The sequence below is a fragment of the Tinamus guttatus genome, unplaced genomic scaffold, assembly GCF_059628265.1.
Source record: "Tinamus guttatus ecotype Peru unplaced genomic scaffold, ASM5962826v1 Tinamus_guttatus_pri_ptg000326l, whole genome shotgun sequence".
In the NCBI taxonomy this organism is placed as follows: Eukaryota; Metazoa; Chordata; class Aves; order Tinamiformes; family Tinamidae; genus Tinamus; species Tinamus guttatus.
In genome coordinates this window covers 503,294-515,676 of record NW_028288860.1, presented here as the reverse complement: position 1 = coordinate 515,676, position 12,383 = coordinate 503,294, and the positions used below count along the sequence as shown (strand labels likewise).

Below are 12,383 nucleotides of genomic sequence, written 5' to 3'. Positions count from 1 at the left end.
TTGATTTAGCTAGAACAGGCAGTACACACTAATTCATCAAAGCCAAATGAGCATACAGACTTACCAGGGATACCAGCTTTTGCAATAGCAGCTGCCGCATGGTCCTGAGTTGAGAAAATGTTACAGCTTGACCATTGGACCTGGAAAACAATCAAGGTTTTATTTGCTGAGCAAAGTTCTGAGATATCAGGCATTCTTATCCAGAAACAGGAGTTAAAAAGGGAGCACCAGCAGAAAGACATATTAGTGCAGATTTCTGACCTGCTCAGTAGTTCTGCAGAAGCTGCAGGATCTAAGTAGGACAGAGAGAATAATGCTACATAGTGCACAATACAGCTCCAGCTGTGCCATACGCTCAGCCATCTCCTTTCTCTTGACAGCCACAGCACACACTGAGTTATAGATCTGCAGCAAGTGCACAGTATCATGAGTTTAGAAAGCCTGAGTCACTAAAGTTCAGATTTTCAGGAGAGCCACGTAGCGAGTGTCCAGTGAGGAAGGTGGATACAGAGCAACGCATCTGCTGGAACTCAGAGGGGTCAAAAATGCAGCTGAAACACTACATTCGATCAACACACATTCTTTAAGATTATGCTCACCCAACTCTCACTCTGTGCTCCAGGCATGGAAGTTTTTCCAGCTGAGCTAAGCAATTTCCACCTAGATTTCATAACTAGGCTCAGGCACCTAGAAAAGCAACAGCATGTCGCTGAGTTGCATTGAAAAGTATCTCTGAACCTGTTGCAATTCACCAGCTCCCTGGAAAGCTCTGCATTTCACAGACACATGCTTGAGTTCTTACTCTATCCCCTACAGGGCTGACTGGCAGGTATTTGTATGCTTATTTATAACAAATCTTAAAGAGAGACAGCAATAACGTATAATAGTCCTTCATCCTGTTTTCACACATTCATACAATTTTATGAAATAATATTCTTCAGAGCAAGGCTACAGTAGCAAGCCCTGTGGTTCCCCATTTGGGCCTACACACTCAATGCTTGTTACTAAAAACATCTGCAAGGAGTGTAGGAAAACAGAAATCATGAAGTCAGGCCCTCTCCCTCCTCATCTGCATTTTTGTGAGCTCTCACCATGTGAGTGCAGATGCCATAAGGAGGTATCAGGGAATTCAAAGTATACTGAAAGTCTGTATGTTACTTGCACTTGAAGCAAGATGCAAGATAAGTCACTTATCAGTTTTGCATCCTCAGATCTTTAATGGCAGTTTAGAAAAATGACACAGACCTGAGAAAATCTGGCATATCTGGTAGGCTATACAGGCCAATATTTGTACTCTTACAGCTCCTTGGTTATGAAAAGGATACATTTTTATTACCATTTTAGAACTCACGTGGCCCTGAGGCAGAGTATACCATCTTTGCTGGCCTAGCCTAAAAAAGGTGATGCCAAATTCACTACACTGCACAATAAACTCTGGACTATGCTGCTCTTCAGCTTTGAACAGGTTGGAGAACATCTCCATGCAGAACACCAGGTAGCCTACAAGTGTCTAGATCAACCCCACACTTCAAGGCAGAAAAACCACAGGAAGAAAGGATTTCAGATGAAATACTATGTGCTTAGCATAATCCACCATGAAGCTCCAGCGAGCTCCCTGCTCAGCAGGAAAGCTATGTGCATTGTGCTAAGGTGCCTAGCCCTCTGCTCATGCCCCCTATGATACTTGGATTTTATTCTGCAAGCCAAGCACAGGGCATGATGCAGTAGGTGCGTTACCTCATAAACACCTCAGCCTTTAATGCACACCCAGAAAACCAGTCTAAATTCACACAGTGAATTCAAAACCAGCAAAATCCCTCATCACTGTAACAGTCTCCCTGTTGTAATTCCTGCACAGCTCAAGGGCCAACAGCAGCTCTCAGAGGGCTTCATTAGTTTTCGCTGACTTTACCAGGACATGATGTAGTCCTTAATCCAGGTTAATCTGTGCTGGAGGCAGCAACTAAATATTCAGCATTAGCAGCATACCAGCAACAGCAGTGCATGCCTGAGCACAGCACAACTGTGTGGGCGCAGCTTTTGGCACAGCTCTTCAGGGTGCTGTACAGGCAGCTGCTTCCAGGCCAGAGGGGCTGCTGAAGCTACCATCCTAACCCTGAATAAAATAGACACTCAAGAAGATGCAGTTTGCCTGCAACCCCAAGGCACACGTATCTGAGGTGACAAGCCTTTTGCTGAACGAATGAAGAGGCAGGACATCCACCTGGAGACTGCAGAGTGGTCTCTTCTGAGAAGTGAGAAAGTTTGCCAGAAACACACAGGGTAGTTACAAAAACAGAAGCGTTGCCCTAGGCAGAGCATCACCTAAGAGCGTACTGTAGGAGAAGCTCAAAGACACTTTACCTCAGCTCCCAGCTCTAAAAGGGTCTCGATGAGAACCGCCGTCTGCACAGTCATATGAAGGCACCCTGCGATGCGGGCACCTTTCAGCGGCTTCGACGCCGCGTACATCTCCCGCATCTTCATCAGCCCCGGCATCTCATTCTCTGCGATCTCAATGGCCTTGCGACCCCAGTCCGCAAGGCTGATGTCAGCTGCGGGCAAAGAGGACAGGTGTTGGCAGTTAAAGAGCTGAGCCCTTGGCACCTATTCACACACGTGCAGACAGCGCTGGCTGCAACAGCTGAACAGGACCCTGAACAGCAGGGAGACAGCTGAGGGAAAGACAAATCCCATGCCTGTTGCTCCTTGATTTTGGTACACAGGTTTTCAAACCAGCATAGACCACACTGTGACCTAACATTCAGAAGCCCTGAGGCTCATTCATTCTAGTCCCTAGCCCCAAGCACCATTCCTTACTGATATTGTGCAATGTCTGATACTTCTTATTGAATTTTATTTTCGTAGTACCATGACTTGAAGGTGCCGGGGCTGCCTGTATAGCAGCAGCTTCCCCACTGAAAACATGCAGAGCATGTTACTGCCCACCAAGGTAACAGACCCTGAACCCTGCCCAGTTCCTGCTCTCCCTTCCCCGTAAAAAAAAATAAGCTTCAGCGTTTGATTAAAAACTCAAGTTATTTTCCTCAGCTACCTAGTGAACATGGCCCATTTAAAGTACTAAGGAGAACCAGGACATCTGAAGCAGGCTGCCTGGTTGAACGCAAGCAAGATAACTGCATTTGGCCCCAGAAGGAAGCCTAGAGGTCACTGAAGCCACGTGCTTCAGTCAACTGCAGCACAACCCTGACACCAAGGGAGGCCAGTGAAACACCAAGGGAGGCCACTGAAAAGCCACTATGAGTGCAAGCACCCTGGAAATCCCAGAGACAAGAGCAGGGTTTCTTAAACCCCATCCCTTCTAGAGGCTCAGCAGCCTCACCCAGCTGCTGGAAAAGGCTCTAATCCATTTTGGGTTCACAGACCTTTCCTCAAAGGTGAGTTCTTTAGGTGTTCAAATCTTAGGGCCAAAAGTGCCTTTCTTTGCACGTGGTCTCCACCAAATGCAGAGTTCTTGGGACAGAGGAGGGGTGGGGAGGGGAGGTAGATGGGGGTAACAATAAAGAAAAGGCCAAAACCAACCAACCAAACAAAAAGCAGCTCTCTATTTAGGACTACGCCAGGCTCCTGAGGAGCGCAGAGCTCAGCCCCGCTCCCGAGGCACTCGGGCTCCGGAGCCGCGGGCAGGGCCCGGCGCGGAGGGCTCGGGCTGCGGCGGCGGAGCCCTCCCGGCCCGGTCCTGTCCTTTCGGCAGCGCGACGGGTCCGCTGGCCGGCTGCTGCTCTCTAGGGCTTCCTCCGGCCCGGGCGCGGCTCCCTAGGGCTCCCGCCGCGGCCCGAGCGGCCGCTGCCATTTTCCCTCCCTCCTTCCTTCCTTCCTTCCTGCCCGCCCGGCGCGGCCCGGTGGCCGCAGCAGGCCCGGCCGGGCGCGGCGCGCTTCCCCGGGGCCGCACTCACCCACTTTGTAGGGCAGCTTGTCCGACATGTCGGCGGGCAGCGCGGGCCGCAGCGCGGGAGGAAGCGGCAGCGCTCCCGGGCGCGCTTTAAAAAGAGGCGGCGCCGCCGCCGAGGGGCGGCTCCGGGCCGCGCCGCCACGTGCGCGCTCGGGCCTGGCGGGGCCCGCGGGGGCCGGGCCGGGCCGGGCCGGGCCGGGCCGGGCCGAGCCGAGCCGAGCCGAGCCGAGCCGAGTCCGTCCGGGTCCGTCCGCGGAGCCGCCCCCTCACCCCGGGCCAGGACGCGCGCTAGGGAGCGGGCCCAGCGCAGGCGTGATGTTGCCCGGGAGCCCCGGGGCGCCCAGGGCCTCCGCAGCTGGATGTGGGGCCCCGGGCTGTGCTCGGGACCCCCAGTGCCAGAGCTGGGCCGGGCACAGCACCAGGGCTGGCCTCTGTGGCCCCCAGCACCAGAGCGGGACGCAGGGAAGGCCTTGTCCCCCCTGCCCCAAAGGGGACCCTAGGGCAGTGCCAGTGGGGCCTTGGAATCCCTGGTATCGTGTGGGCCCCTGGACACGGCTGAGGCAGCTTTGGAGCCCCCCAGTCCCAGCGCCAGAGCCTCCCGCTGGCAGCGCATCCCCAGGACTTGTTCCCTGGCACCGGAGCAGGGCCGCGGAGCTGCTGCGGGCACTGGCCCCACATCACGGCCCTCCTGCCTCTGCCACGGGCTTCTCATGGGGCAGTGTCTCCCGCCAGCCATGATGCCGTAGGCGGGAACGCCGCGCCGCTGCGGGCGCCGCTGCGTGGACCTTGGACTTGGCTGGAGCGTGTCCTTGTTTGCAGCCTGCAGTGAGCAAGCCCGTTGGCAGGCGCAGGGAGGGAGCAGAGCGGCCCGTCAGCCGCCACAGCTCCACACGGGTCTGTCCATGGACACTGCTGCCGCGCTGGCTGGAGGCGAGGCCCGGCCTCCGCCTCCCCGCAGGTCACGCGTGCGCTGGCTGTGCCCTTAGCCTGCTCTGACACGCGAAGCACCTTTCTGGCAAGTCATAGAATCATAGAATCCTTATAGTTGGAAAAGACCTTCAAAATCATCGAGTCCAACCCTAAGCCCTTTAACACCCTGCCTGCTAAACCATACCCCTAAGCACCTCACCTACATGTTTCTTGAACACTGCCAGCAACGCTGACTCCACCACTTCCCTGGGCAGCCTGTTCCAACGCTTGACTACTCTTTCCATGTAGAAATTCTTCCTAAAGTCTCACTCATAAGCTGGGGAGAATTTTGCAACCCCTGTGTTATGTAATATGTTCTGGGCTGTTTTTATCTGTGTAATATTTACAAGCAGATGACGATTTTCTCACATTCAGAAATTCTCGATTGTTTTGCAAAGTTTGAAATAATTCTCTGAGCGGATTAGCACAGACTTTCTGGCCCCCACATCTGAGGTTCAGTATTTGTTCCCTGAGGACAGACCTTACAAAGAACAGTTCAGATAGAGATACAGACATCCCAATAACTTGCAGTTATATAGCCAGTGTATGTGCAAGTGCTAATATTCATGTTGGATGTTCAGAGTGCTAGCAGGCACCATATCTGCTGCCAATCCCAGCAGTTACGTAAGTCAGCAGGTCCTCAGGGGAGTAACAGGTCAGTTCCTCTGGGACAGGTTCACCTAATTCAGCCATAGCTGCTTCTTTCAGCGGTGGAGAGGTAATTTGTTGGTGTATGTTACTGTCGACCCTTTCTCACAGCTCCAAGAGAGTGGCCTGGAATGGTAGTCTAGTTTCTGGCAGTTGCCCACGCACCACCCTGGTACCTACACCAAGGCTGGTCTGCTAGCAGGATGCGGCTTCTACTTGCCTCTGCATGCCTGCCTCTGCAGACATGTAAATGAGGGACTTCCCAACACTTCTATTTTGTATAGTATGGCCTAAAGGCAGCAAAACACCCCACATGCACCTTGCGTTAGAGGCAGCTCACAGGCTCCCCAGCAAACTTGATTGTCACTCTGTCAATTATAGCAAATGTCTTTATGCAATACTCCACAGCAACCCCTGCACATAACATGTCCTTCCTAAATTAATCACCGAGGCCAGGACAAAGACATTTCATGTTACTCCTACTAATTTCAGCTCACACCATGCTTGCCTAGGAAGGCTGCGAAGAAGCAGCCACCCAATTACAGGCAAAGAGTGGGTGCTTGGAGTTGATATATGTTTGTTAAAGGAGGACAGATCAAATGCACCTAGAGTGAAGATGCTCCAGCACTTCACAAATATTTCCCATTGTTGCTTATACCCACGCATAAAGAGCACTTGAAGTCAAGTTAGCTGCCTTGGTTGCTCTCAACCTTTGATTTAAGAGATAAAGATAAAAGAGAAGAAAGATAAAGACCTGATATCATTGCATTCTATTATATCTTAATTTAGAAAGTCAGTCCTCATCTTTTCATGAACATCCTGGGTCTCCTCATTGCTGTTGTCACTGGTGGACTTGGGACAGCAGATGGCACAAGATAGGTATGAAATGGCAGGAAGTAGGATGGAGTGAAGCAAAAGGATCAGGGAAATGAACAGAAGAGTCCAGAAAAAGCTGGGATTTTTAGCAGAGAACATGAAACAATAGCAGGATGTTTTTCATGTTACACATCCTGTTACCGTTGTATTTACTGTAGTAATTCAAACAGGGAAGATCTGGGCTGTAAATGTAAATATCTCAAAATCACTGAAAAGCTGTGAAACTCAGGGGAAAAGTTTTTTTCTTTATAATAAGCATATGACAATTTGAAGAATTGTTTAAAAAAAAGATAGGGCTCAAAAGCCTTGTTTAGGAAATATTGTAGATTTCAAGACTAGAGAAAACATAATTCTAAAGTTCTATATAATACAGCTGATATTTCATGCAGGCACTCTATACTAAGACAGTTAATTGCTTGACTAGGGCAAACTACACATTATATACATTATAATAAACATGTTGTGCAATCTGAGAGCATCTCATATAAAAAAAGAATGCCATTGATTGCTCAACAGGATTCTCATGGGATAGTGCACGGGAATGGCCAATATTGAGCATGAATTAGAAACCACACAGCCCAAGCAGGCCACAAAGGCAGAGGTGATATGAGAGATGCCCAAGGCCAGGCAGTCCTTTGGTTCGGTTAGTGGATATAAGGCACCGGAGCTACAGGCATCCTGGAGCCTGTGGAGAGCAGGTTATGCTCTTTCCTCTTCCCTAGTTCTGCCAAGCAGTGTGGACAAAAGTCCAGAGTACATCACTGAGCGTAACAAATGCTGTGCAATGCTAAATACTCTGACAAATCAAACCCCGGGTCTCTCACAGTGGTACCTGCAAACAGTGAGAACGTTTGATGCTATATTCTGTACCCCAGTCTTCCCTTACCTATTCAGAGACAACGATTCCACAACCTCACACACACTACTGCAAAAAATAAATTCATTTCTGTCTATGAAGCACTAAAATTTTGCAACTCAGGAGCACCCTTAAGGAAATGATGTGATGATTTTATCCTGCATAGAGGCTTGATAAGGAGCAGTAAAGAAGAATCCTAAATACTGAATGATGCATGTAGAGTAGGCATTTCATCCAACACGAACCATTCTCCACAGTAAGGCAGAGAGAGCATCTGAAGACCCAATTAGATGGAATCATAGAATCATAGAATGCTTAAGGTTGGAAGGGACCTCTAGAGCTCATCTAGTCCAACCCCCTGCACACGCAGGGTCACCTAGAGCACGTGGCACAGGACTGTGTCCAAGCGAGTTTTGAAGATCTCCAGAGAAGGAGACTCCACAACCTCTCTGGGCAGCCTGTTCCAGTGCTCTGTCACCCTCACTGTGAATAAATTTTTCCTTAAGTTCCTGTGGAACTTTTGGTGCTTCAGTTTGTGGCCATTACCTCTAGTTATGTCGGAATGATGATAAATGTCACAAGGTACCTAATGAAGGCCATGACGGTGACTGTCATCTCCCAAGTAAAGCATTTTGTAGGCTTAGTGCTTTCTTAGCCAGAGCCAGCAGTAGGTTTGGGAAGCCCCAGGCAGCAGCTGAAGGTTGTAGCACCTTCTGAAATGCATGCTGACTAACTCACTGTTTAGTGGGGGTCCTGTGTGGTCTATAGTCTCTATTGTTCATGCTTAAACTGGCTTCTAACGTAAGGCCTTGTAAACCCATGCTCACAGTACTCACAAATACATTACTGCTCAGGTTGCAAGTAAGCTCTCCCTATGTGCCTCAAGTATAAAATCTTGGAGACATGTTGCTGTATGTATTTGCACAAAATCCTTCATAATTCAGTTTCATGTTTTCTATCACCTTGTGCAGCAATACAGATAACAGCAGCAGGGCTCTGGTTCAGCTCAGTTACACTATCCCAATCCAGAGGAGCATTTATATCCCTGCAACTCTCAGTAACGTTATCAGGATAAAACCCCTTGTCCCAATGATGTTAAACTCCACGCATTCCAGATTCACCACCACTGACTTTCTCCTCCTATGTCCCTGGTAAACCACAGAATCACAGAATGGCTGAGGTTGGAAGGGACCTCTGGAGATCATCTAGTCCAACCCTCTGCTCCTGCAGGGACACCCAGAGCACGGGGCACAGGGTGGCATCCAGGTGGGTTTTGAAGATCTCCAGAGAAGGAGCCTCCAGAGCCTCTCTGGGCAGCCTGTGCCAGGGCTCTGGCACCCGCACAGGAAAGAAGCTCTTCCTCATATGGAAATGGAACTGCCTGTGTTTCAACTTGTACCCATTGCCCCTTGTCCTGTCACTGGCCACCATGGAGAAGAGTTTGGCCCCATCCTCCTTACATTCACCCCTAAGGTAGTTGTACATAAAGACTCCTGCACTTTCCCAGGTTCTGATTTTGTGACTGTGGTGCCATCCCCTTTCCATCATTAGCTCCCAACAGAGGGCAGAGAGAGCCTTCAATTCAGCTTCTTGTGAATGAGAACTGCCAACAATTTTGGTGAGAGTTTGGCTATGACTAAGCAGGTGCCTTCCAGGAGGTGTATGGATGGTGCAAGGATGTAAAGAAGGCTGTGTTTTTGTTGCAAAAACACTAGGAATTGTTTACTTGAGAGCATGTAGTCTGCACAGCCAGCACAGGCAAGAAATAAAAAAAGAGCCAGAAGAGAATAAATGAACTAGTGTGAAGGGAAGTTTGGAATAATTTTTCCTCTTGCCTCTTATTTTCCCTATGCCACCAACAGGAGAAAAACAACCAGATTTTGTTTCTTAGACAAACCCTATGGCCAGCCAAAGTTACATAAGAAACTCCTTAAATCCCTGACAACCTTGCACCTCCGGGTTGCTGGTAAATCAGTGAAACATCATCTCTACCTCCCTCTCACCATTGTAACAAGCATGAGAATAACATGAACTGAGGACTAAGCCCTGAGCTTTGTAGAACAAGTTTAGCCAAGGAAATTCTCTCTTAATCCAGTCTGGGAAATCATGAGAACTGTATCTGGTATGTTAATGGCATGTGATGAGACTGGTATAGCAACCTTTTTGTTCCGTGCTGTTACTCATCTGAAGTTTGCAATTCAGCTGCACAGGTACTTAGTGCACTCAGAGCATAAAAGGTTGGATAAAATAAATGGAAAGAACACACAAAATTACCAATCAACAAGGGATATTCAAAGCCAGGGCCTGTAGTTTACATGCAGTCCAAGACCTGAGGTTTTGTTCGGAGTTGTCTAGAAAGTAATGCTCCAAGGGACAGAAGGACTTGGTGAAACAATTTGACCTCTTGCTCAACAGAATTTAGAGCTTGGGGTTGTTTTGATCTTTTTAGCGGATGGGAGGGGTTGGCACTGGGATATCCTGGTAATAGGGAGTTAAAGAAGGTACAGACTCCTGAAATTGATATATAGACACTTACTGAATTTATAATGGAAAAGGTTCCCTTTGGTTTCTTTGGGCTTTGGATCAAGCCCCAGGTATTTAAATAGAAGCTTCTCTCTCTGCATTAGTTTTGACATTGCATAGCTTTTTATCAGCAACTGTTCTGGTCTGAAATGCAAGCTGATTTATACCAGAACAATTTGCAAGGAGGTAAAGCACTCAGGAGATGAGTCAGCCTTTCTGATGTAGATAATTTACCACTGTATAAATGAAGGAGGCTATTAGGGTGGGACAGGAATAAACCTGGGTCTAAATAAGACAGAGGCTTCCTCTCTGTTATCATCTCCATTTCAAAAACACCTCTCTAGAAAACTGGTAGAAAATTGTCTCCAGCTTGCACAAAAACTGAGGAAATGAGTGTGTTCAGTCCTTTGAAAGTCCTAGGTGTAGCATTTGGAGAGAAAAGCTGCAAGAGGGATCCCAGGGGTGCCCTGCATGTCCAAGATGCTCTGTGTCACTACTGGCCCTGCTGAAATGAAGGCTCAAGGCCACTGGGGAGACAGGAGCTGGGCAGAGCTGGCAGTTACAGAACAGAGCACATGGTATGCAACAACACATCCCAGTATCAGCATGTGATGTCTTTTTTTTTTCTGAAAAATTCCCAGCAAATCTATGTTATTGTATTCTTCAGTCCCTGGGTAAAATAATGTTCAGCCTTCTGTGTAGGGAGGAAAGAAACAGTTTCCCCAGTATCTTGTCCTTCCTTTAAAGCACATCCATATCTTGTCTGTGTCATTTCCGTTCCCAAGACACTTAATCGTGCCCTCCGAATTCCCTGATGATGCACTGGAAAGCAATTGAGCAATAAAATACTTAATTAAGTAGCCACATGTCATTGTTTTACTCCTTCATTAAATTACCTGGAAATAATAATAGTCTCTCGCCAACCTTGAGGGCTTTGCTCATTTTTTTTCTGCAGATAACAGGAAGCAACTTATCTTTTCCTACTAATACTTTTCTACGTCCCAAGTCAACGTTATCAATTCAGATTTTAAAGGCAATTAGAAATAGACACTCCCTGATGTGGTAATTTTACCTTTATGAGGGAAATCACGAGTTCAGAGTCTCATAACAAGGCAGAACAACAAAAATTAGCTTTTTAAGGATGATAACATCAAAATGAGAAGTCTGATTTTAAAATATTAATCACTTGCTGGAATAATTACCTGACAAAGACTGTAGAAGATTACTTATAGGAAGATCTACTTTACAGTTGTTTATAAAGTGCTTCAAAAATCTGATAACGAAAAAAAATGTTGTGAAAAATGAAATATTCAAGCATTTATCAGTCACCAGTTTTATAAAACCTTAAGTCAGGCAGAAGTGTTAGGCTACTGTTAAAGATTTAAAAGAGCTCATCAGCTAATGGATGTTGGTGGTATCTGAGCAATACTCATTGTGTGATATTTGCTTGTGGCGACGTCTATCCCCAGTTGGGTAAACATCCACACTACCAAAAGTGCTGCTGTGGACAGATGGTCACTATGGTATCTACCGTAGGGTCAGTACCGGGCCTGGCTTTATGTTATCGACTTGTTTAGCATTAGTAAATAGAGGTCCTAACCTACAGCAGAAAAAACCCTCATGAAACCCAACAACGAAGCACAGTCCTGCCCCTGGTGGGGAATAACGCCATGCAAAAGGACACGCTGCTGACAGCAGCTCTGCGTCAGAGGCCCTGGGATCTTGGTGGACAACAAGTTGAGCAGGAGTCCAAGAAGCCTGACCACATCCTGGGCTGCGTTAGCAAGCAGCAGCGTGAGGGAAGGGATCCTTCTTTACGTGGCAGTGGGAAAATCCCACCTGCAGCAATGTGTCCGATGCTATGGAGTCTGCAGCTTGTCCATCCTTGGAGACGGTTAAGTCTCAACAGGACAAGGCTCTCAGCCACATGATAGTTTGGACCTATTTTGAGCAGGGGATGGACCTAGTGCTTCCAGAGACCCCTTCCTAGCTAAATTATTCTGTATTTTCTGAATCTATGTCTGGATTTATATGTGCTTCACTAACACTAAAGCAAAAATATAAAATTGAGCATTAAACACTTGCCAGAAAGTTGGGAAATCCGGATCCTGTTTCCAACTCTGCCAGTGACTTGCTGTGCAATCTTGAGTAAATTATGTAATCTTGGAAGGAATCGGTTTGGCATCTGTGAGGTCCTGGAGGACCTGTCAGCTGGGAACAGAAAAAGGGAGTGAATGAAGGTGCAGTTGGTACTAGGAGAGGGGATCCCGTACGTGCAGGATAGGAGAGTAAGGTGGAGTCCAGTGCTTCTGTTGTGGGGTCTAGTCCTAGGATCCTGGGGCTTTGAGGAATCTGAAAGAGCAATCCCCATTTGCAGACTCCTCTACAAAATTTTAATAGAATAGCAGCACTTCAGTGATACGGCAGCATTTTTTATACCCCAACATGAAAGATCCATGGAAGTGATTCATACAACACCATTCAATACAGACACTTAACCTGAGCGGTTTTCCAGTCAACTCCAAGCACTGATAGCACTAACCCACTATGATGATAACAAAACAGTTACAACGATATTAGTGATTTGAATATTATTAT

General features: G+C 47.7%; 1 protein-coding gene across 1 annotated transcript in view; it reads right to left on the bottom strand.

Annotated features, from left to right (window-relative positions):
* The window catches only part of AHCY (adenosylhomocysteinase), a 28,674-nt gene extending 24,702 nt beyond the window's left edge, over positions 1–3,972 (bottom strand). The window contains exons 1-3 of the mRNA XM_088529174.1: positions 3,918–3,972; positions 2,365–2,555; positions 65–140 (exon numbers count right to left, since the gene is read on the bottom strand). Of these exons, the coding sequence (XP_088385300.1) occupies positions 65–140; positions 2,365–2,555; positions 3,918–3,945 (295 nt within the window). The 5' untranslated portion in view covers positions 3,946–3,972. The remainder of the gene's footprint in view (positions 1–64; positions 141–2,364; positions 2,556–3,917) is intronic.
* Between the last annotated feature and the right edge of the window lie 8,411 nt (positions 3,973–12,383).